Below are 26,531 nucleotides of genomic sequence, written 5' to 3'. Positions count from 1 at the left end.
AAGGAGAGGAGATGAAAAACTAAAAACCGGGCAAGTGCGAGTCGGGCTCGCGCACGAAGGGTTCCGTACCATAATGCAAAAAAAAAAAGCAAAAAAAAAACGGTCGCCCATCCAAGTACTGACCACTCCCGACGTTGCTTAACTTTGGTCAAAAATCACGTTTGCTGTATGGGAGCCCCACTTAAATCTTTATTTTATTCTGTTTTTAGTATTTGTTGTTATAGCGGCAACAGAAATACGTCATCTGTGAAAATTTCAACTGTCTAGCTATCACGGTTCGTGAGATACTCGTACAGCCTGGTGACAGACAGACGGACGGACGGACGGACGGACAGCGAAGTCTTAGTAATAGGGTCCCGTTTTACCCTTTGGGTACGGAACCCTAATAAGGTTATAAGTAAGTAAATCCATACAATAATATTTGCCCCCTTGTAAAACAAATAATTATTGTATATGTTCCTTATGTCGAAGACATATGTAACTTCGTATAAGATGAATAAAGTCTAAGAAAATAATTGGCCAAGCACGAAGTCAAGACTACGGTGTTCAGAGCACCGTACGACACATCCCTAGGTGGTTTTAAGTTTGGATACTAATACTAATTTATCCCATAAGTACATTTTATTGACTAGGAAATAAGAAGGTAATGTCTGGGAGCTCTGGGACCTTGGAGTTTGGACTTTTATTAAAGTCCTCTGGGCTAGTATAGGTAATGTAGAAGTTACAAAGCTTCTACCTTAGATATATTTTTTAGAGATTAAAGATTTTATTTACCACCTTGTCGGGTTGATTGTATATCCATACCAAATTACAGCTTTCTAACACTAACAATCAACCTCATCTTGGAGGTGAAAAGAGGAACAATCGTAAGTCCCATTTCGGCCAACCGAAATCAAGAACGTTTATATAATATAGGCCTAATACCGTTTATCTAAAACGTTTGGTGAAGGCACATTTCTAGTAGAAACAAATTATTATGAATTTCTGTGTAATTTGTACAAACCATTTCGTAAACTGACATTCCGCTAAACTGTTGTTTTTACATCTTACTAGCATCCATAACATATTGAAGTATGATATTCTTCCACTTGTCTGAACATTTTCATTATTATTGATTCTTTTTTGTGAGAATGGCTTTTTCTGCCACGGCACTTTGCCAATTATTGATTCTTTCAAACACCAAAATAGTTGACAATTTAATATACGTCAGAGTTGACAGGCAACTTCGAGCATGAAAAACTAAATCCGTCAAAAATACTGGGTATACATACAACCTCATAATCTTTGATATAGTCGCAATTGTTGTATTTTAAACTTATAGACTGGGCAGGCACGACTCAAAAAGGAATAATATTACAATTAATTAAGTCTGTGATTCGGCATTTCTCGGTTTTTGACGTTAGGCGTGACGTTGTTTCTGTCTCAAAATATAATTAACGCAATAAAGTATTAATCAATTTGCTCATGTTTCATATAAGTCACAGAAATAAGTACCTAATAATAAATGTCTAAGTTTTAGTACAAGTAGGGTAACTGCGTCAGGTTGCCGTCCAGTCCAGTACCTGTTTCCGTCCACTTGGCGGAGTTGCTACAAAGAATTGCGTATAATTTGAATATAAACCTAACTTACCGGACAATTTTGCACTTATTGTACATCAGTTTTTAAAAGCAAAAATATTTTAGTAGAACTGGAATTCATGAGTACCAAATCTTAACTGACATTTTTGTCACTCAAACAAGTTTGATCAAGATCGGCTTACTTTATATTTCGTCAACTTTACCTTTGTTTCCAAAAACTGTGAATTGTGAATTTTTTTTTTTTCGTAACAGAACAGTATTTAGTTGCTGCTCTCACCGATCGGTTCAAAAATATACATACTTTATACAATTAATACATAAATGTAATGGTACTTAATGAAAAGGAATAGGTACTGTTTCGACGAATCAGATACTCTCAGTAAAATCTATAGGTAGATGGCGCCATAGCTGTTAATAAATATTGAATGACTTTATTATCTCTTTACTAACTCTATGTGCTCTAATGTGAAAAAAAAACACAACGACAGTGAAGAACGGAATTCTTAATTTAAATTTGAACAACATAATAAACTGATAAACTCCAATAATAAATATGATTCTTAGGCCTGAGTTACACTTGTAAGTTTTACTTACGTAAGTAGGGACAAAGCTATTTGTTTAAATGAGATAACGATATTCATCTCTCATTCTGTAGTATAGCCGTGTCCCTACTTACGTAAGTAAAACTTACAAGTGTAACTCAGGCCTTACTGAGCACACTGCGATAGTCCATTGGTTGGAAAGCCCGTTCGAAATTTAAACTTATTTGCTTTATAATAAGGTTGCATTTTGCAGATCTTTTACTCTCTCATACTTATAGTAGGCTATTCAGAAAAAAAATGAAATATCTCACAAAAGTAAGTAAGTAGAATTAAACTTTGTATCAAAGACATAAGTCATAAATTTCAATGTCAAAGTTTTAAGTAAGGATCTTTCTTACTAAATTACTTCTTAATATGAATGACCAGTGTAAGCATCAGTTAGCCAGCCCTAAGCAACCAAAGATCAGGCTGCAGTTTAAAAACTAATAAAGTTAGAGTTAACCTGATAATTTTCCCGCCGTCTCCATACTCGTTTTAGTTGGTTATTGACTGGTCAGCTGCCTGTTAGCTATAGTTTTCCCGAAAATCGCCAGGACAGAGGTGAAAATTTTTGTATGAAACTTGCAACTTTAAATGCATTTTTTATCGAAACTATTGCATTCTAAAATGAAGTCAAAATCAGTCCATCGACTCAATTTTTTGCAAGCTTTCTAATGGTACCTCACACGATTCTTACAATTGAAAATAAAATTCAGCCTACCCCTCTTAACCCCTAAATTTCCCCCTAAAATCAGAAATAAGCAGTTTCGATTTATTCACAGTGTTAGTGATGGTACTTGCCATAACTATTCCAAATTTCAGGTACCTACATCAAACGGTCTTTGAGAAAAACGCATTTAACCGATTTGCAAGATCGAAGTGATCCCATAAGAGCACCGTGAACAAAGTTTTGTACGGTGCTTTAAAAACATGCCTCGGAAATCAAGCAAAAGTCATTCTCGGATAGATGGCGCACACACCTTTGGCCTATGCTCGGCTAGATGGCGTGACGACACCGTTTCATATTTAACAATTTTAAAACATAGATATCAGTGAATGCACATGGGTCAAAATGATATAAAAATAATAAAAACATTTAGCCATAATATTCATTTTTTTGATAATTTTATACGTGATTATTTTGAGTTATAGTCGTGTGTCGATAGATGGCAGTAAATGTACAGTGACTACAACACTTACTATGACAGGACCCCTCTATACTATCTATTCTTTCTGCTTCTGTTCAGAATCCTGAATCTTGGGGGTTGGAGTGTAGTTATGGGAGATGGGAGTTAATGATAACGCATTCAGAATTTTTACTACACGCAGCAGCACCCGCTAACGTGGTATTCTATTCGAAAATTAAATAGAAATTGAATGAACTTGGAGACATTATCCCAAGAAAAATATTGATAGCGCGATTCAGGATTTTTACTACACGTGGCAGCGCCATCTAGCGTGGTATTGGCAAATTAAACAAAAATTGGATGGAATTGGGGTCATTATCCCAAGAAAAATGTTGATAGCGCGATTCAGGATTTTTACTACACGTGGCAGCGCCATCTAGCGTGGTATTGGTAAATTAAACAAAAATTGGATGGACTTGGGGTCATTATCCCAAGAAAAATCTTGATAGCGCGATTCAGGATTTTTGCTACACGCAGCAGCGCCATCTAGCGTGCTATTCGTAAGTTAAACTAAAATTGGATGAACTTGGGGTCATTATCCCAAGAAAAATCTTGATAGCGCGATTCAGGATTTTTACTACACGTAGCAGCGCCATCTAGCGTGGTATTTGTAAATTAAACAAAAATTGGATGGACTTGGGGTCATTATCCCAAGAAAAATCTTGATAGCGTGATTCAGGATTTTTACTACACTTAGCATCGCCATCTAGCGTGTGATCTGACAATTTATGTGTTAGAGAGAGCAAGCTACATTGCTCTCTCGTCCTTGCGTATCTTCTTCTATTACAAGCATAAGCAATAACAAAACGTTGATGACAGCTGTCTGAAATGTCAAGTTCTTTCTGTCCCTGTTAGACTGTCAAAATTTTATGTCGGAGTTTAAGGCAGTGGCACACTGCTTCGTAACAAAACCACAAAAAAAAATAGAAAGATATCGTCTTTTTTTTCTTGTGTTTCTTTTAAAGTAGTCGCCACTCCAACCAACGCATTACTTCGCCATTTGTGACTCTTTTAGTAGCGATACGGAAACCATGTAAAGTGCTAATTGCTTAAAGTGACGTGCATCCATCGTGCATCATTAAACAAGTGCGTAATGTGCAGTGTTCTCTTCAGTGAACCGTGTTAAATGAACATTTAACATGTTTAGAAGTAGAAGCTGGTTCGGGGGAGGCTGGGGCCGCCCGAAAAACCCTCATTCCCTCGAACGGTTGAAGTATTTACACAATATCCTGTGCAAGAATACGACGGTGTCTGAGAGTAACCGTGGCACCCTAGTGGAGTCTTTGAGGTGTATAGCCGAGATATTGATATGGGGCGACCAGAATGATAGTTCAGTTTTCGAGTAAGTATTGTTTTGTGTCAAGGTTGTTGTTTCATAATGTCAGTGGACAGTATGTTTTGGTTTTGTAAGTTGTATTTAATTAGCTCATTGTTTAGTTTGCTGTACACAAATGAATGCTGTCGTTAGTTAGCTAACAAAAGTCTAACTAGTTATGAACATACTTTACCCTTCAGAACTAATAATACTTTAAACAGTTTGACTCTCATCTTCTATATTTAGCCATTTGTCTTGCTCAAGTCTGTTTTAGTTGTAATCCTAAATGTATTTTTACCACACAAAATTCTAAAAGGTCTTTTTATTCTTTAAAAACGACTAAGATAGTTGTATTTTATCCACAAAAGTGCCAAAGTAATATTGATGCAAATCTTGAGATTAGGGAATGCAATCCCGCATGAGGAACTCAATCCCGGTATTCCGCGGGATTGCCATTTTAAGTCCCGCGGGATCCCGGTATTTGCGGGATCCCGCAAGTTAGTATACAATTTTACGAATTAGTATTAAATTTGAAGGTTGAAAACAAAAAGTAAACTAAAATTAGAAATAGTACATTTTGTATTAAAAGAATACGGTATAATGACAGTAATCAAAAATTTAAGAACGTATGTAAAGGCTTAATTAACGCGATTTCGTAAGTCCTGTATCACTCGTGGCACACACAATGTTTTTCATCACACCTGTGAGGGAAAAAGAGGGAAAACAATAAAAAATCTGCCTAATTTCGGACGTACCTCCGTAACAATATTCCCTGGGTACAAATTTAAGATTTACGGACCGCGACGCCTACGTAAAATAACACCTTTTACGAGCAAGTGTGATGAAATGAATAGACAAATTCGGGCAAAACGCTCTTCCGTGTCATTACCCCTTTCCTCCATAGATGCATTTAGGTTCCGTGAAGAATTTTCGCCAGTAGGCACGTGCCCGAGCCTGTGTTCCTTGTAGTAACACGTAAGAACCATGTCGCTCTTCGATCCCGCAAATCCCGCGGGATCCCGCTTAATTTACGAGCGGGATTAATCCCGCAAATTGCATGCGGGATCCCGGTATTTCGGGATCCTGGTATCCCGGTATTGCATTCCCTACTTGAGATGATACCGCATGTTGACTGGTCTATATTAAAAATATATCAAACCAATCATTTGGCTTTGATTTTGTGTTCTACAATTATTATTTTCCTAATTAACTTGGGGAAATTTTTGTTTTTCACTATGTAGCAAATGTTGTTTAAGCCTTGTGCAATGAGCCCTCACAATGCCCCAGATTCCACTTTTCAAAACACTTGCTATGCTCATAGTTAAAATTTGAGTCTTTTGCTTACTTAGGTATCAATATTTGCATGAGGAATTGAACAACAAGTTTGCCTCCTATTAAGGCAAAATGGAGGAATCAGAGATATTGTGTGGTCACATAGCTATGAAACCCATTTACAGAGGTATCAATGTATTTGTCATTTCAGCTTTTTCTTAGAAAAGAACATGCTCTCTTACTTCCTCAAGATAATGAGACAGAAATGCGGAGGCTCCTCATATGTATGTGTACAACTACTTCAGACGTTAAACATACTGTTTGAAAACATACGGAATGAAACATCACTGTGTAAGTGTATACTCGTAAAGTTACTTAACCGTAGGGTGGACATTGGTTATTACTTTCAGCAGGTTTCTGCACAAAAATCACAGTTTTTCAAAAGGTTTGGTTTTGGCCCAAATAAATAAATACCTAAATAAAATTAAATAAATATCTGGGGACATCTAACACAGATCAACCTAGCCCCAAACCAAGCAAAGCTTGCTGTGGCTGCTAGGCGATGATATACATACTTATATAAATAGAAAACACCCATGACTGAGGAACAAATATTTGTGTTCATTACACAAATAAATGCCCTTACCGGGATTCGAACCCAGGACCGTTGGCTTCACAGGCAGGGTCACTACCAACTGGGCCAGACCGGTAGCCATAATACTGAACCATTTGGCCACGCCGAATCTGGATTTTCGGCAGTGGATTTCTTTCTTATCATCTGGAGAAAAATCTATTACACTTTATGACTCATATTATCATGTCATATATGTATGTCATTATCTCTTCCTTTATTTGGTATTGGGATTATGAGAAATTTCGATTATAATCTTTATCTTTGTAAAATTAATCATAATACTTTACTTACCTATACCATATAGCTGCCAATAATTACAAATGTATGTATGAAATGGATGTATGTATGTATGTATGGTTTAACTTAACAACTTGTTGTTAAAAAATACACCTATCTTTACATTAAATTCTTTATAGGTACTTAACATAAGTATAATGAATTGTGTTAATGACATATAAATCTACTTTTATTAATTATATGTAGTAGCCAGTGCCATTATGATTCATTAAACATAATATGTAATCTTAAAGCGTATAAATAATTAGCAGGTACATTGTAACAACTTGTTTCTTTAATAAATTGACAATATATTACATTTGATGAAGTATGAGACATAATGAGATATAAATTACTTTTTATGACTATATTACTATCTCTCCATTTCAATGTAATAACAATAACAAATATTTTGTAGAAAACAAGTTTAAAAATATAACTAATAAAATAAGAAAAATAGCTTAAACAATTTTAGCAATCTTTTGACTTTTAACCTTACTTTTGCGTGGAGAGTAACATAAACAATATAAACATGGACAGTAAGTAAGTAAGCTTTAAGCAAGAAATCTTGATACCTATCACATCTTGTTAGGGCATTCAACAAAAAGGTCTACATTGCCAGCTACCTTAATAACCTGTAAAAATCTGTATTATACACCGTTGAATTTAAAACTAAGTTATCAAACGTTATAAATATCGACTTAACTTTATTAGAAGTGTTGAAAATATAGCGTCACATACAAGAAACTTTTCTGGATTCCCCCTGCTATATCTAATCACATTTCCCTCTGTACATCAGTTGGTATTTACAGATTACTTGCTGAGCAATAACCACGTGAACTCGATAATAGTGCATAAGTTCGACTTTTCCGACGAGGAGGTGATGGCATACTACATCTCGTTCCTCAAGACCCTCAGCTTCAAACTGAACAGCCACACAATACACTTCTTCTATAATGAGGTGAGTATTTAAAAATACTTTTTTCTGCTTTTCAAACCAATTTGTTGGATCCCACTAGTGGGATTACCACTAATGGTGGAGACGTCCAGTTGCCTATTTTATAAAGCTACAAGTTACAATTTACAAGCGGAAGTCTCGTTCTAACACATAGGGTTAGAAAGAGACTTCCGCTTGTAAATTGTAACTTGTAGCTTTATAAAATAGGCCACAGGTGTTGGTGTGCCGGTGCCTAAAATTTCTGAGGCAAATTGAGTCACAAGCAATTTTACAAGCGTGTGATCCTCAAAGTCATGATGTATGCACGGTTATCTACTAGATAACCCGTAAACGCCAAGAAACATGGTAAATTTATGTTCTTTTTTTAAACAGTTTCAAGAAAACTGGTTATTGGTAGAATTTTATCTTTTGTTTTTGAACTTTAATGATGTGAGTGGAAAATTTATTGAAATAATAATAATAATTGGCGGGGACCATCTCCGGATGTATCACTTTGTGCGTTCGGGGATGGTATCCGCCACGTGTATCCTTTTTATATTAAAGTGTCTTAAAGGGCCTCTGCGCTGTTGGCTTCGGCCCCACGTACGCCTCCTAAAGGTCCGGGGCCCATGGTCCCGAGATATGGAAAAGACATACAAATAATAATAATAAATTTCTTTATTTCAATAACACAACAACTAAGATAACAACAAGTTAAAGTTACATTTAAGGTAGGGAGGTACATACATCAGTCTGATTTAGCTACCTAAAAACAGAAATTGAAATTACATGTTTTATGAATTATGAAAGGCCTATGACTACTTATGTTTTTAGAGCAAGCGAATGATGTCACAGCATACAATAAATATATTAGAAATCACTTGGGCGCAATTTTATTACTATAGTGTTAAATATTTCACGGTGGAATTTTTTCTTGAGTTTATCAGACAACATAGACCCTAAGATTTTCCTATTACTGACATATCTGACTGACTATCCTTTTCTGACGTCATCGACTTTTTGTTTTGTTGTAATTTTAACTTACATACAAAGTAGGTATTATGTCTTCCGTAATATTGATTGAATAGAGCGTGTTTAGATATTTAAAGACATGATCTAAATATTTAAAAATGTTTACAGCACACGAAAGACTTCCCTCTGTACACGGAGGCGATCAAATTCTTCAACCACTCAGAATCTATGGTGAGGATCGCCGTGAGGACACTGACACTAAACGTGTACAGGGTACAAGATGCGAGCATGCTCCGATTTATTAGAGATAGGTAATTATTATACATATACAATCACTTTTTTACCATTGAAGCCATCTACTCGAAAGTAGGCCAAAGGTATGGCGCCATCGCTCGAAAAGATTGCACCATACCTTTGGCCTAGTCTCGAGTAGATGGCGTTACTTTTTGATATAGACAGATTTAACACATTCAGTGAAAGAATAAGGATCAAAAGCATCATCATTCTAAAAGTTTTAATCTTCTGTCGAATGATGGCTACATAATTTACTTTGACAATACACCTCTATTTCATTTCAAATTCTCTTTGATACAGGTCAAAGGCGTTTATAAAATGTAAATCTCCGTAAATCCTTTTAACTTGTATGTTCTTTTTTTGTGTTTTATGAGAAACATACATATATTCTTATGGAATCCAACCCACTAAAAATATTTAAAAAAATCATATCTCTCAAGAACTCACACATCGTAACAGTGGTACTTAAATTCTTTGCATTTATTTCGCTTAACTACATCTAATGAATTCCTCGTTTAAGTTTAATAGTTGTAATCGTTAATTTAATATTAAAGTTATATTGTATATTTGTAGAACTGCGGCGCCATACTTTAGTAACCTAGTTTGGTTTATCGGCAAACACATACTAGAACTGGACGCGTGCGTGCGAAACGACTCGGAGTAAGTACCTACCCTAATCTGCGGCCTGGCTGGAAATATTGACAAACGATAGTGCACTTTAACTTGTCGCTGATAAGATTCATTTTTCAATGAGCTACATATGCGGTAAATAAGATTTCTAAACTATCACAGGGTAAATACTAGTAAAATACAAATTCTCTCGACTATTGTTGATGTTTAGTTTAGTCGTTGTCGTTACGAACGGAGATCTTGCTAATGAAATGATTAGGTACATCTACTTAAAAGCCTAAAAATGCCATTATCATTATTATCAACGGTTTGTTATACTTGACAAACGATATGAATAACGTCAGAAATTATTGTGACTTCAAGTTTGACACTTATTTGACCGTGATGTTTTGTGGTAACTGTATTGTTATTAGTTGTTGAATTCAAAGCAGCTCGAATTTTTCTTATCTTTTCTACAATCAGTACCTCTTTGGTTCCAAGAAACACCGTATTGAATTTAGCAGTCTTTCTGATACCTTTCTCTAGTTGCACATTTACAATATTTTTAGTCAGGCGTACCTTTGAATAGACCTACAATTATATAATTATTTCGTATTTTAAACTTATTGTTCACATTCCAGCCATCAGTCCCAACAGAAACTGGACGATTTAGTCGCCGAGCATTTAGACCACTTACACTACATCAACGACATACTCTGTCTCAACATTCCTGATCTCAACGATGTGTTGACTGAACACCTCTTACATAAACTTCTTGTGCCTCTATACATATACTCTTTAACATCTGACTCTGTAAGACGACCGATCTCCCGTCAAAATTCGTCACCATACAACAGAGATAACTTGCAAACTATAGAAGTTATAACAAGAAATTTAGAGGCTATCCTTAAAGGTAAAACCACAGATATGTCGCCGTCTAGAATGTCTTTTACTAGACAGATAATGGAATCGGACGATGAAATAAAACCATCTGTGTCCTGTGTAGTATCACTATTTCTACTGTCACAAGTGTTTTTAATAATCACACACGGCCCGATAGTACACGCACTAGCATGGATAATACTACAATCAGATTTATCAGTATTCGAAGATGGTGCTACTAAGATATTAGAAATGTATATCAGTAATGCTAAATCGAGCGTCAAGCTAGAGTTTTCAAAGCCGCAACTAAGTTTGGAGAAGGCTTTGGAAAGTTCAGGACAGGAGAGGGATTATACGACGCCAGAATACGGTGGTCCTAAACTGTTTGGTTATGACACGGATCAGTCTAGTTGTGATTTAGATCCCGAGTTGGTGTCCACTTCGTTACCGTCCACTTCGCATATAAGTGAATCTTCCAGCGTCGCCCACGACTCAACCGAAGATCTGGTCACGCAGATAGCTTCAAAGTCTTCCGGTGCTATGATTTTAGCTAAGAAGAATATGCCTGATTCGCCTTTGCCAGATTCTGGTATTGAGTCAAGCTCTTCAAAATCCGGCCCTGAACTGAATAATATAACTGATGAGGAAAAACAAAAGCTGCTCGGTGTTCCTCCTAGCTCTCCTGCGTTACCGTCGACGTCGATGGAAAATATACTTATTAGAGAGAATAGAGAGATTGAAACAAGGCCGTTTTTGAAGACGATTCTGGATTCTTTGGACTGTAGTGAGAATGACTATAAGGCGCTATTCGCGCTATGTTTGCTGTTTGCGTTGATAAATAATAAAGGTATTGTAAAAGCTTTATACTTAAACATCTTTTCTTACCTTGTTAATTTAAATGTTTTTACTGTAGATTTTCCATTAATGAATATGTTTTCTCTCTGCTCACTTGTCTGCCTGGATTTTCAGTTGGTAAGAAGTGCCATTGAATTCAATTCATTATAATTTATAATTCTATCTCAGTATGGAATGTTTGCCTAGTTTTTTCCAAAGTCACAAGTTTCCATTTTCTGAAATTACTTAGTAATTTTCTTGTAAATATGAGGCTGAAACAGCATGTAAAACACGAGAATTTTAGTTAAATGTCATTCAAAAATAAACTTAGGTCTAAATGGATTAATTATATTTCAGGCGTAAACACGGAACTCCTTGACACGCTACTATGCCCAGAGCAGAACGAAAATTCAAATACAACGACAACTTCAAGCGAACAATCTGTAGAAAGTTCACAAGATGGCGCCACTTCCACTCCGTCCAAACGTCCAGTGCAGAGCTACAACGCCCTGCTCATATCCAAGCTCACGGCTATTGTCGCACAGAGCTGTAAACCTAGTAAGTTACATTATAGACCTTATGTCTAAGGAATAAGAATTAAATTGAAACGATACGGTGATGAAAGAACAGTAGAAAGTTCACAAGATGGCGCCACTTCCACTCCGTCCAAACGTCCAGTGCAGAGCTACAACGCCCTGCTCATATCCAAGCTCACGGCTATCGTCGCACAGAGCTGTAAACCTAGTAAGTTACATTATAGACCTTATGTCTAAGGAATAAGAATTAAATTGAAACGAGACGGTAATGAAAGAACAGTAGAAAGTTCACAAGATGGCGCCACCTCCACTCCGTCGAAACGTCCAGTGCAGAGCTACAACGCCCTGCTCATATCCAAGCTCACGGCTATCGTCGCACAGAGCTGTAAACAGTGTAAACCTAGTAAGTTACATTATACACCTTATGTCTAAGATATAAGAGTTAAATTCACAGGTAACCGTTTTTATAAGATGGCGGCGCATCCACTAGCTCCGTCCAAACGGGCCGTGCCGAGCTATAAATGCTACTTAATGTGCTGTTTATGTTATTTCTATTCAGAATCTTCCTAATAAGACAAAAAAAGTGTCCCAAAACCATACGACTATGAAAAATGGTAACGGAATGGTAAAGAAAATCTTGGGAGACTTCTTTATCTATTTAGATTTCAGGAACTCGTGATTTTGAGTAAAAATATGTACACATGTGTAGAACTTACGGCCTGGCCACGACATTGGGCGACTGGCTTCGGCTAAGGCGACAACCATAGGTCAGACAAGACACATCGATCGGACCTTTCGTTCCCACCTATAGAGCTACAATTATTATGTAACTTAACTTTTTTTGTCTGTTTCTTTTTGCTAACAGTGTGAAAGGGACAGAGATAATAGAACCCAAGTATTACGAATTTGTATTAGAACCCGCATGTTGAAATGACATTTGACTATAAAGCTCACTTGAATGTCATTTTGTCTCACTCAGTGAGCAAAATCGCACTTTGCTCACTGTTTTTAAGAAGCAAAGTACCTTTGTTCGAGCTGCTGATGTGAAAAATAAAATGAGATACTTGTTCCAGCTTCGAAAGTCCGGCTAGTGACACTGGAGCTGAGCGTGACGCTGGTCGGCATCGCGATGCTGGGCGCGGGCGGCGCGCCGGGCGCGCGGCACGTGGCCGCCGCCGACGGCCTGCGCGCGCGCGCCGCCGCGCTCGCCAGGAACTTCTACAAGTGCGACGACATCTTTCTGGACATGTTCGAAGACGAGTAAGACTTCGTTTTACAAGCTTTTATTTACTTGCGCGCAGAGGCGACGAAAGTTTGGAAAAAACCGATTGTAATTGGAAACATAGAAGGCAGAAGATCACGCGGTCGTTCACCAATAAGATTGACCGATCAAGTTAGACTCGTCATCCTCTGCTTTCTACACGGTCGTCAGAGACGCGTTGGACAGAAACCGGTGGAGGCAGATCATTAGCTTCAGGTGCAAGCCTGGTACTGACCACGATCCCCAGACATGAGGGACCGACCAAAGAGAGAATTTACTTGAAATGTACAGTCGCCCTTAGATATATCGGATTGGACCGAAGTGCTCAAAAATATATGATACCTACCCGTGTATGTTTGTACGGGTCAAATCTTGCATGTTAAATTTGATCAACTTCCCGATTGCCGATTGAATTGAAATTTTGCGTAATGTCATTCGGGTAACAATGCAATGTTATGGTACCATCGAACTGATCTGATGATGGAGACAGGAGGTGGCCATAGGAAGATAGGAACCCTGTGATTAATAAAAGCAACCTATGTTTGAGGTTTTTAGAATTGTCTCGATGAGTGTTGGCTGCATGTGGTAAGAAAAGTACAGTCAGCCACAAATACTTGTACCAAAAATGAAATTTTTGCTAAACACATATTTTTAGCTAAGTATGTGAAATGTACCTGTTTTCAAAATGATTTTGTCACAGGTATTGCGAGATGAGCAAGCGACCATTAAACGTAGAGTGGCTCTGCATGGACGCGGCTATCCTCCTGCCGCCTACTCGCACACCCATGTCGGGCATCGCATTCGCCAAGCGACTACCGAGCGGAGAGGTAAGCATTTATATTTTGTCACAGGTATTGTGAGATGAGCAAGCGACCGCTGAACGTAGAGTGGCTCTGCATGGACGCGGCTATCCTCCTTCCGCCTACTCGCACACCCATGTCGGGCATCGCGTTCGCCAAGCGACTACCGAGCGGAGAGGTAACCATTTTATTTAAGTTTTTAGGGTTCCGTAACGTCGGAATGGCGTTCTAGTGTTCATAAGAAAGTAAATCAATTTGAGCAGCAGCGCCTGGAAGACCTAGATGCTAAGCGTCATATCCGCAAGACGCGACCTAAGCCCTCTTACACATACACCCGCAACTCGACTGGACAACTCCATTGCGCATCGTGTGACCGGATCTTCAAGACAAAGTTTGGTTTTGCGAGCCGCATTAGGGCATTTCATAATCCGGATAAGAATTGTTGATGGAGTCGCCCTTACCGGATACGGCAAGGAAGGAAGAGAGAGAGAGTACTAAACCTCTGTACGGTCTTCTTCAGATATATCGGAGCGGTCAAGGTGCTAACAAATATGTGAACACACCTCTATTGCCATACGTTATAGTATGTATTCTGTCAGAGCACACTGTACGTGTACATCTGTCAGCAGACTGTATCTTAAGAATTGTCATAGTTGATCACAGAATGTACCATGTTCACACGTTTAATGGGCAATTAAACTAGTAACGTTAATGCTGTACCAGGCGTGACTCACTCCGCGATGTCGTCGCGTCGCTACAAGTACATGCGGCCCACACTAATTTTGGTGCCTAGCCATAGTAGTTGCCGCGCGCCGCTATGGAACGGACACCTGCTCGCGCTTGCACCACCTAGGGTCATATATGTCGTAATAGACGTGTTTTGTTAGAGAGTTAACCTTCTGTGCCTAGTACTATTATTTATTATGTGACTGTACCTATTTCTATTGCCGCTATAGCAACAATATTATTACAAATTGACTTTGTTTCTCTTGTTCTAACCATTCATTTGATTACTAATAAAATATTTTATCAACAGATGGAACGCGCCAGACGCGCCATTCGCACATTCTTCCTCATACGAGACCTGTACTTGAAGCTGACCGGCAAACCAGAAACCCAACTGCCATTGGCCAACCCCGCTCCTTTCGTGCAAGTTGGAGACGTCTTGGACCTAAGTACGTACATCATAAGGTCCCTTTTACAGTGTACCTGCTTTGTGTACAAGATGTTTACCTGACAGAGATAATGACACTTTGGCCGACCGCGCTCTTTTCGAACAAGTTGGGAGAAGTCTTGGACCTAAATACGTAGATCAATAGGTTGCTTTTACAGTAGGGAATATTAGGCAAAGTTCTGCGTAGGTGGCACCACAAGCACATACAGTAAACAAACCTTATTGACGTCATCAATGACACATCATGCGTCACGGCCTACTGTGAAACACGACAATAGAATGTTCGGTTTCTTCCTCTCTATCACTCTTGCTTATTCGTCGATAGAGAGGCAGATAAAGAAATTTAGATTTTCGCGTTTCACGGTAGGTCACCTGTAAACAAACCGGCTTGGTGCATCAATGTCATAGTGAAAACTTGTCAAAAAACTGTTAAAGGCCTAGTATGTAATAAGTTACTCTATGGTATATGTACTAAACTAGTGCTGCACTCTGGCGGCAGAACATTGCAGTAATACTCCTTATTCTTTGGAATCTTTTTAGGGTTCCGTACCCAAAGGGTAAAACGGGACCCTATTACTAAGACTTCGCTGTCCGTTCGTCCGTCCGTCCGTCCGTCCGTCTGTCACCAGGCTGTATCTCACGAACCGTGATAGCTAGACAGTTGAAATTTTCACAGATGATGTATTTCTGTTGCCGCTATAACAACAATTACTAAAAACAGAATAAAATAAAGATTTAAGTGGGGCTCCCATACAACAAACGAGATTTTTGACCGAAGTTAAGCAACGTCGGGCGGGGTCAGTACTTGGATGGGTGACCGTTTTTTTTTTTGCCTTTGTTGCATTATGGTACGGAACCCTTCGTGCGCGAGTCCGATTCGCACTTGCCCGGTTTTTTTATTGCACTGCATATAATATTTTTTCTCCTTGCAGATGACTCCGACCTGATATCCTGTGATATAATCCAAAAGGACGGGACGTGGCACCACAGGTTCCTGGCCGTGGACAACATACAGATTATATTGGTGGAGCCAGACAAGCAGCGCCTGGGCTGGGGGGTTGCTAAGTTAGTTGGCAGCTTACAGGACTTAGAAGTAAGTACATAATTAAGTGGCAAGTTCAGATGCTGTCTTGCCTCAGTGTCTCGCGTATACCGTATTGATAGCTAATTTAACCCAGTTCCAGGCATAGTACGATTTATTGACCACATATGTGTCAACAGAATTTCAACCTTAGACTTCAGATTTAAGGTGCAAATCAAATTGGACTTTCGTAATATGTTACACGTAGTCAAATGAATCACCAAAACATAACTAATTGAAATATATGCAGATTTTAAAGAAAACCGTCTAGATTGGCGCGGCCTGGAAAAGGGTTAAGTACACAATAATTGTGTGCTTAAACCTTAAATAATTGGATGTGTAAGGATCATTTAGAATATTTTAGAACATCTGATCCGCTTAACCACTTTCGCTTCAAACAGTATAATGTTATGTTATGCTTATAAATTCGACGGCTTTGAGTACCGCTTAAGGCTCGACATGTTTCACTCTTTAACGAGAGCCATTTTGGTTGGCTGACCGATACACAGTCCGAGTCCTATTTACCCCCTTATTCATAAGACTTTACGGGCCTAATTTATATAAATTATGTTTTATCTCTTTCTTACAAATACATATGTCAAAATGACGGATAAAGACACGATTATTAGCTAATTGAGGCTTGTAGCGCGTTTATGAATAAGGCGGTTAATCTAACGGATAAGATGCTTTCGAGCATGAACATTGCACAGATTTTGAGCAATTCCGTGGCCTGATTTGCTTAACACATTCAGTGCCGAAAACCCGACTATCGGGTATTTTACGATTTATTTCCCAGGCCGGACGACCCGATCGTTGAGATCGTGGTACTACTGCTTTATATGACGAAATTGTGGCCTGGCGGGGATATCTTGTTTGGCTGGGTGGCAATGAATGTGTTATTTTAAATTTTGACAGCTCTTGCTGTTTTGTTACATACGTTGCGTACTTAACTGCCGTAACGTTTCAGATACAAGGCGACAAAGAAGACCCCCGTTGCCTGCACCTCACCATACACAAACCGCGAGTGGGCGCCAGCGGAGCGCTACCTCGCACTGTATTGCTGCGAGCCAAGTTTAAGTTTGACGACCATATACGAAGTATGGCGGCTAAACAGAGGCTCACCAAGGTAAGCAAAAGACAAAGAGGATCCCCGTTGCCTTCACCTCACCATACACAAACCGCGAGTGAGCGCCAGCGGAGCGCTTCCCCGCACCGTGTTGCTGCGAACCAAGTTTCAGTTCGACGACCATATACGAAGTAGTAGTATACCGGGCACAACACCTCGGCTCACCGGGGTCTCTCCCAGAAGTCGTCGGCAACGTCAAGGTAGAGTTGGGTTGGCAAGAATAGTGCCGCCAACCGATCACGCAAAATAGGCACAATAATATGACGACGAGATGCGGAAACCAAGCCCGCGAAAACCTATAACCTATATAACCATATACTAAGTATGGCGGCCAAACAGGTTCACTATGGTAAGCAAAAGATAAAGAGGACCCCCGTTGTTTGCACCTCACTATCCACAAGCTTCGAGTGGGCGCTAGAGCGCTTCCTCGCACTTAAAGTCCCATAGAAAATTTGAATTTCGTGTCTTTTTCTACTGACATGTTGAGTATATTCATAAATACCTAATAACGAGTATTTTCTAGGGCCGAACCAAGTCCCGCCAAAAGAAGATGCAGCAGATCGGTCGGTTACTCGAGGTGGCCGGCATGGCGGGCGCGCCCTCGCTGGCGCCGCGCCACCGCCCGCTGTTCGCGCGCCCCGGCGTCACCACCGTGCGCCGCCACGGCAGTGAGTCTCCACCACCGACTAGAATAACTATACCCTCTAGCGGCCCACCTGGCCGTTTTTCATATAACGCAGCGCAGCGTATCTTGTTTTAAAATTGAGATTGTATCGTAAAAAAATGCCGCTATTAGCTAAAAGTATGATATCGTAGTTATCTTTGGTTTTAATTTATAATTTCCATGTGAAAAAGTTACCTGAATGTTATAGGTGCGGACGGCGATGACATAGAGCGTCGTCTCCGCAGGCCCAGCGGACATATGCTCAAAGACGGCATCGTCGTTTACCGCGAAAGGACTACAAGCCGAGAAAGGTTAGTATTATTATTAATGTTGCCTTTTACATATAAAAAATGCACGCAGGAGAGAATAAATTGGAGTGTTAATAATACTAAATTTAATTAAAAATAGTGAAATTGATAGGACTGATTAAAATATGGTTAATTACAAACGCGAACGAAACGCGACAAATAGCTGGCCCAATATTACAGGGTTCTATGTTTCACTATTATCGAACTGAAATTTGAACATGGTGGATGTCTAGGGATGGGATGGCGATTATCAGCCAAAAGATGGCGTCACTGTGCACGAATTGTGGATTTTCACTATTTCTCCCAAAATACAAAGTTTCATAAGATGTGTTGATATGTCCGAAAACTATAGAAAATACTACATCCAAATCGAGACATGTTCAACTCAACATTGTCTCATTTCGTTATTATCGGAATCCAACTGCAAAATATTGCAATTTCTTGCATTCACGCACACTTGCGTACTTAAAGTCACCTTAAAGTCAGTGTCAAATGTCAGCAGATTCGTAATGTTACAGTAAAGTAACCTAGAGGGCGCAGCGGATGAAATGTTTATTGTTGAAAAAAGATTGGAAATTAAATAATAAATTCTTGTTTGAGCAACGATGAAGAATTACAAGGCATTCAGAAGCAACTAATGTTTTCGACCATCAACTGTCATGTGCTCGTGGCACCCGTAGCCTCTATTTTGAAAAAAATCAGATTGTAGCTAAGATACATGGTTCAAACCCCGACATAGCCAATTTTTTTTCATTTTATAATTTTAGCATTCTCTTTTGAATCATTTTAAGCGTATGTTATTCTTCGAAACTAAACTTACGTGAGTAAAATATTTTCAGTATTTTAATTATTTTTTAATAATATTATGGGAAGATTTATAAAAGTATTTTTATTTTCCGGTTTTCAAAGGATATAAATACTGATTAAAATTATTTAAAAAAAGTCATGCATGAGGCTAATTAGGATCGCAGAATAGGTACATTTGTCAACTATCGACGAAGTATAGCTGGTCAAGCAGATCTTGTCAGTAGAAAAAGGCGGCAAATTTGAAAAATGTAGGCGAGAAGGGATATCGTTCATAGAACATTTGGATTTCGCGCCTTTTTTTACTGACAAGATTTGCTTGACCAGGTATAAAATAAAAGTTTCCAAAATTTTATTGAAATGATATACCTACATGAAATAATCAAATACAACACATTTACTTAAAATAACTTTTAAAATAAGGCATATAAAATTACCAAAAAGATGAAATAAAATAAATAAATAAATACAAAAAGAAATGAGTCTTTGTTCGTGGTTTGAACCCTGTCATGCTGTTCAACTTGTTAGACTTATACTCATTAGCTAAAAGCCACTAGACCATTTGACCATAGTAGACCCGGGCGAAAAATGCCTTCTTATTTAAGTAACCCATTACTGTCAAAAATATCAAGTTTGAATTGATTTGAAATATAATTTTTCATTGTCGACTTATTGACATCCAAACGTTGCGAGCATGTTGTACTTTAAACCATTTGGCAACGTCGCACGGGGAAATCTTCTGAAAATGTATGTCCTTTTATATTTTGATATTTATGGATATATGAGGATTCTTCTACTTATGTTGCAAATTGATTAAATTATCGAGAGAAAAATGCTAATGCAAAGAAAACAAGAAATATCCGTTTCATTTCTCATGCTATTGTTTCGGTTAAATTGTGTTCTAATGTATGGGGAAGACAAACTAATTATAGCCAGCCTTTTATGAATGTAGTATGATACCTTAGGGTATGGTGCTTTACGCACACTAGCGTCCCTTCCCCTCCCTCTGACGTAACCCCCCCTTTTTGCATGAAATATGCCCCGGTTCACAGTTTTTTACATTTTTTGAGGAAAGTATACATTTTAGGAAAAAAGTGTCAATGAAAGAAATAATCCTTAATAAATTCTTAATAAAAAAGGTCATATTCATTTTTTTACATGATGCACCATATTCATGTATTAGCTTGTTAAAATTCGAAATAACATAGTTTTTACTTAGGATTCGAAACTCATAGTCATTAATTATACACGGTGTAACACGAGGAAACCGAATAATTTTGACAGCGTATTCCTGATCATATTTAGAGACAAAAAGGTCCTATAAACTTTTTTGAAATGCGGCTAGTTTCAGAGTTAATACCAATTTAAAAAAAAAAACAAGTTTCTATTGTTACATAGTTCAAAACGCCTTTTTGATGGCGATGTTGTTACTATGGGATTTAGTCTAAATATCCTTATTGATATGTCAAAAAGTGACAATTAAGTAACACGTTGCAAAAACTATGTTTTACGAAAAAAAAGTAAAAATCCATGTTAACTGACAAGTTTACCAATAACATTTACTTTTTATGTACATACATATATATTCAAAAAATTAAAAAAAAGCGGCCAAGTGCGAGTCGGACTCGCGTTCCAAGGGTTCCGTATATAACACAATTTTTAACAATGTATTTTTTATTTTATTTATTTAGATATTTAATTCAGGGAACAAGGCCCATATTACAAATACCTTACAGACTAACATACATATGTATGTATTTTATAAACTTAAAACTAAACATTATTTATGCGAAACGTGAGTGAAATCTTTAAAAAATCCGTAGGAGTCGGATCAAAAACTGTAATTAAGTCCGACTCACGCTTGACTGTACATTTCTAATAGGTTTTCCTGTCATCTATAGGTATAGACCTATTTTATGTATTTTTTCAAAATTTTAAACCTAGTAATTTCGGAGATAAAGGGGGGGGGGAATAGTAATTTTTTGCCTATTTTCTTGAATAACTTCTAAACTGTTTATTCGAAAATTATAAAAAATATATATTTGAGATCCTTACAATAAGCTCTTTCATTTGATATGTAACATGATATAGTTTGAAATTTTTTATTTTTGAATTTTTTCGTTTACCCCCCAAAAGTGGCCCCCATGTTTATAATTCATTTGTTTACAAACTTACATATGTGTATCAGATTTCAACTTGATTGGTCCAGTAGTTCCGGAGAAAATCGGCTGTGACAGACGGACAGACAGACGCACGAGTGATCCTATAAGGGTTCCGTTTTTTCCTTTTGAGGTACGGAACCCTAAAAATAATAAAAAAAATTGTTTTCGGCGAAATTGACCTAAACTCATACATACATTTTTTCCTTCTTTTGACCTCAGAAATAAAATCTTTCACATTTCTTGAGGACACCTTGTATAATAAGTGTTATAAAATGAATATAACCTTTTTTACTAAGAATTTAATAAGGAACTATTTCTTTCATTGACTCTTTTATCCTAAAATGTATACATGAGGTCAAAAAAAGGAAAAGATGTAATGTGTTTAGGTCAATTTCGCCAAAAAAAAATTTTTGTTTGGTTTTTTATTTTATTTTATGAATGAATTTGTACATAAAAATTAAATGATATTGGTAAACTTGTCACTTAAAATGGTTATTTTTTTCGTAAACAAAGTGTTACTTGTCACTTTTTGACATATCAATAAGGATATTTAGACTAAATCCCATAGTAGCAACATCGCCATCAAAAAGGCGTTTTGAACTATGTAACAATAGAAACTTGTTTTTTTTTTAAATTGGTATTAACTCTGAAACTAGCCGCATTTCAAAAAAGTTTATAGGACCTTTTTGTCTCTAAATATGATCAGGAATATGCTGTCAAAATTATTCGGTTTCCTCGTGTTACACCGTGTATAATTAATGAGTTTCGAATCCTAAGTAAAAACTATGTTATTTCGAATTTTAACAAGCTAATACATGAATATGGTGCATCATGTAAAAAAATGAATATGACCTTTTTTATTAAGAATTTATTAAGGATTATTTGGGGTCATCCATTAATTACGTCACACCAATTTCTAGGTTTTTTGACCCCTCCCCCCCCCTTGTCACACATGGTCACATTTGGCAAACCCCTCCCCCCCCTAGTGTGACGTCACATTTTTTCTACGAAATCGCCAAATCGAATTAATTAAGTACCTAAGTATTATTAATATTTTATCAAAATATTTTTGACGATATAAATATTAGTAATTTTATAACCCAAAACTGCTTAGGAAAGAAAATTAAACGATTAAAAACTATTTTCGTTTTAAAAACTTGTTATTTAAATGTACAGCGAACTAAATAATTTAAATAAATTTTCGGTTACTGATGAAGTTAAAGTGACGTCACAAAGTTTGTGTCTCCCCCCTCCCCCATTTCACAATATGTCACATTTTCTTGACCCCCTCCCTCCCCCTAAACGTGTGACGTAATTAATGGATGACCCCTTTCTTTCATTGACACTTTTTTTCCTAAAATGTATACTTTCCTCAAAAATGTAAAAAACTGTGAACCGGGACATATTTCATGCAAAAAGGGGGGGTTGCGTCAGGGGGAGGGGAAGGGACGCTAGAGTGCGTAAAGCACCATACTCTAAGGTATCATACTACATTCATAAAAGGCTGGCTATAATTAGTTTTTCAAAAAGCACAATTTGACCGAATATATGAAAGAGGGTCATTGTTGTTGTAAAAGGTGTGCAGGAAATGATACGTTTCTGCACTAGAGCAGTTTAGGTTCCAATTCCAAGTACGATTTTATTATTCTTTTTACAATAAGCAATTGAAATTTGGGTATAAATGGATTTGTTATACAATTTCCATTCTGATATTTGACTCCCCATTCCATAAATAACAATACTTTTGGCCAAATTGTTAATTGAAAATACCTACTCTCAAAAATACCTACTATAAAAATGTATTTAAAAAAACACATGCATTTTACTTTCCTCGTATGCGAAATGAAAAGTAGAGTGTTTTAACTCGGGTGAAAGGCAGCATTTTTGAAAAAAAACCAGGCAAGTGCGAGTCGGACTCGCGCACGAAGGGTTCCGTACCATAATGCAAAAAAAAACAAAAAAAAAGCAAAAAAAAAACGGTCACCCATCCAAGTACTGACCACTCCCGACGTTGCTTAACTTTGGTCAAAAATCACGTTTGTTGTATGGGAGCCCCATTTAAATCTTTATTTTATTCTGTTTTTAGTATTTGTTGTTATAGCGGCAACAGAAATACATCATCTGTGAAAATTTCAACTGTCTAGCTCTCACGGTTCGTGAGATACAGCCTGGTGACAGACAGACGGACAGACGGACGGACAGCGAAGTCTTAGTAATAGGGTCCCGTTTTACCCTTTGGGTACGGAACCCTAAAAATATCATCTACTAATGTTATTGTTATGCACAAGCAGAAGATATTATAGAATCTTGTTTATTTACAAGAAGATGACATTTTTCTTCACATACCTATATATTTTTGAGAAAAATATAGCTAGGTATTTTAGTTTAAAAATCATTGTTACAATAAATATAGGCTTTTCCAGAGAACATTTATATTTCTACCGAAACGAAAGCAGAATTCACAAGGGTTTTCGGTGGACGACCGTAACGCGAATGATTGTTTGGACTGACCTTTCTATAAATATATAAATGTATTTTATTGTGTAATAATCATAATAATTATTAAGTTATATTAAATCTGGGAATGAAATTATATCAGAAAGGAGATTCTTAAATGAGTAGGTATACTCGTAACATGCTTTGTGCATTAAATATACCTCCCTCTATTGAGTGAAAATAAAACAAAATACACAGGTAATCTGTGTTGCGGTTTTAAAGTGCCATCTGTTACACCTTTGACAAATTAAAAATGATTGCTTGTCAAATGAAGTCGCCATGTTAGAATTACACCGATACTATAAGCATCACTCACACAAACAAGCAATGAGGCAAAATTTTACCAATATTCAAAGGCTTTTTTCTTAATAATTTTAATCAAAATCTAGTATTTTTTACGTTAAGCGAAGACAGAAATATATATACTACCCAAAACATTACATATACAAGTGAAGAAACCCTATATAATAGGAGCTAGGGTGCCAAGAAAGTTTGTATGAAAATCGAGCAAGGAGAACCACCTTAAGTCGAATTTCAACTATCTTTAAAATGTAACATAGAACCCTGTAATATTGGCCCAGCCAAATGTCTAGTTCGGTAGCGCATATAGGCAGTTGAAAAGTGCATACCTACTTTATTAATGAATTCAATTTGTACATTTTTGCACTTTTGCAGCTGTACATTGTAGCATTGTGTTCCGTTAAAATGACACGCCTGGGAACCTACTGCGAGCTTCGAAAATCTGAATTTATATATTTTCGTTTCTGCCGGCCTAGCCAAGGTTACAATCGCTATCGCTTCGACAACGAAAAGCATTATGTCTCTCTATCACTCTTCCACATTAGTGCGACAGTGACAGTTGCGTTTCGATCGCTACGGAGCGTAAGCGATCGGCATCTTGGCTACGCGGCCTGTTACTCCAGTCACGGAGATATACGATCATTGAATATAATATTTACGGTACTCATGCAATAATGGTTGATACTAATATCCACTAAACATAAACAAACTTATTTGTTTTGGCATACAGTAGTATATCGCGTGGCAGCAGCGGCCACGCGTCCCGCGACGGTTCGCCGCGCTCCCGATCCGAGGAGATACCTCTTGAAGACATCAGGAGGAACGCGGTAGCGGCCACTATTACCGCCCCCGCTACCGTCACTATGCAGGTAAACTTCACGCTTCATCATCATCATTATACAGGTTGATTCACGAAAGCTGGCACGAATGGAATGAACGAAACTTTCATCGTATGAATGACACCTATATTGGTATACACTCAGAGCTCCAAATTGATTGGTTAATGTGACACACTTAGATACTTTGCCTATGTCACACAGAGTTGTTGTTGTCCTAAGGCACCCCAGAGGTGCAAAGGGCCTTCACAAGCTCGCGCCACGCCTTCCTATCTTCAGCGACCGCTCTGGCCTCGCTCCAGCTCAACCCGACAGCTCGTAGTTCATTTGTGACGGACCGCTGCCAAGAGTGTACAGGGCGCCCGAGGCCACGGCTTCCGTCCGGCGGTTTCCAACCGAAAGCGGTGGTTGCGTTATTTGTGTCACACAGAGTAGGTAATTATTATCGTTTTTTCCTCCACAGACCCAACCGAGCACATCTCAAGCCCAGAAACCACAGATTTCCTCCGAAGAGACATCGTTCATATCGGGCGAGCCGCGACCCAAACGCAAGGGCATCGTCGAAACCATTTGATATTAACCTAAACTGAGGTATGGTTAGAACTAGCGAGGATTCAACTAGGGATCAAATCATTTTATTGTTCCTCTGATCGCCAAAGACCTCAACTGACTTGGTTACAGCCATAGACTAGGAATCCTCTAGACCGAGTTTAGAGCAATTATTTCATGAAACCGATGCTGCCAAAAATACGGGGTGCGTGGGGGACGAGGTAAGCGAGGTCCCGTGCCGTGATTGGTCCGTTCAAAGACACGGACGTCACACAAGGACACTTTCGACTCGAGAATGGAGTAATATTACAGTATGCGTGGCAGAGGGAGTAGAGCTACTATGCTCAGTTTGGAGGACGTCCTGTCTGTGGTTACAGCCCAATATCAACCTTCGTGCTTTTCCGATAAGGTTCACAATGCCGCGCCGCCCACGATAGGCTGTTTAAAGGGTTAAATAATTATTATGATTTGTTTCCTAGTTGTATAGATGGCAGCACCATCTCTTTCGCCTCGCTATACGGCAATGCCGAAAAGAAATCGTATAGAAGGTTCAAACACGTACTTACTGCACGCCCTTGATCTAAGGCGCCTAGCCTTTCGAAGATCGCATATACTGTTATCTGGGTGGCGTAGTAGTTTTGACGTCTCGAATGTGGAAAATGCTGTATCGATGCCAGCCCTGAGCACTGGAGGCCTGGGTCACATTTTTTCTTTCGCATATGACATCTATTGCAGTTTATGCGAGGGTTGTCACTTTACCACAAGCTTGGCACTCAGAGGTATAGCCTGTCCGATTCTAAGATCAAGCTCGCCATACATTTAATATGGTTTATTTGATCTTAGAATAGCGGACAGACTATACTCAGAGAAGGATTTTTAGTAGATTCCGACGGCGGTAGCACGATCGCATTTTTATCACCTGTCGCCATGCCTGTCACGTTCTAACAAGTATGTAAGTGCGAAAGTGATAGGCGATAAAAATGCAACCATGCTGCCACCGCAGAGGGCCTACCGCGAACCACGTTCGACGTGTTGCCTCCCTGTCACACTTATGTATGAATTT

At 38.1% G+C, this 26,531-nt stretch overlaps 1 protein-coding gene across 1 annotated transcript; it reads left to right on the top strand.

The window, feature by feature from the left end:
- The first annotated feature begins 4,225 nt into the window (after window positions 1-4,225).
- LOC134667464 (protein CLEC16A homolog) lies at window positions 4,226-26,481 on the top strand. Its single transcript, XM_063524883.1, has 16 exons — window positions 4,226-4,688; window positions 6,145-6,284; window positions 7,656-7,804; window positions 8,921-9,063; window positions 9,620-9,706; window positions 10,297-11,384; window positions 11,729-11,929; window positions 12,981-13,167; window positions 13,869-13,995; window positions 15,005-15,143; window positions 16,075-16,235; window positions 17,191-17,349; window positions 17,873-18,017; window positions 18,222-18,324; window positions 24,814-24,952; window positions 25,383-26,481. Exons 1-16 carry the CDS (start codon window positions 4,486-4,488, stop codon window positions 25,491-25,493), a joined length of 3,282 nt encoding a protein of 1,093 aa, XP_063380953.1. The 5' UTR covers window positions 4,226-4,485; the 3' UTR covers window positions 25,494-26,481.
- The last annotated feature ends 50 nt before the right edge of the window (window positions 26,482-26,531 follow it).

Source organism: Cydia fagiglandana, chromosome 9 (genome assembly GCF_963556715.1).
Source record: "Cydia fagiglandana chromosome 9, ilCydFagi1.1, whole genome shotgun sequence".
Classification (NCBI taxonomy): domain Eukaryota; kingdom Metazoa; phylum Arthropoda; class Insecta; order Lepidoptera; family Tortricidae; genus Cydia; species Cydia fagiglandana.
Note: the sequence above shows the minus strand (reverse complement) of the source record. Positions and strands in the feature narration are given on the sequence as shown.

Coding starts and splice junctions, on each gene's coding strand:
- LOC134667464 (XM_063524883.1), top strand. CDS start 4,486: ATGTTTAGAAGTAGAAGCTGGTTCGGGGGAGGCTGGGGCCGCCCGAAA. Junction 9,064..9,619: donor CTCCGATTTATTAGAGATAG/GTAATTATTATA, acceptor GTATATTTGTAG/AACTGCGGCGCCATACTTTA. Junction 18,018..18,221: donor CACCGTGCGCCGCCACGGCA/GTGAGTCTCCAC, acceptor TGAATGTTATAG/GTGCGGACGGCGATGACATA.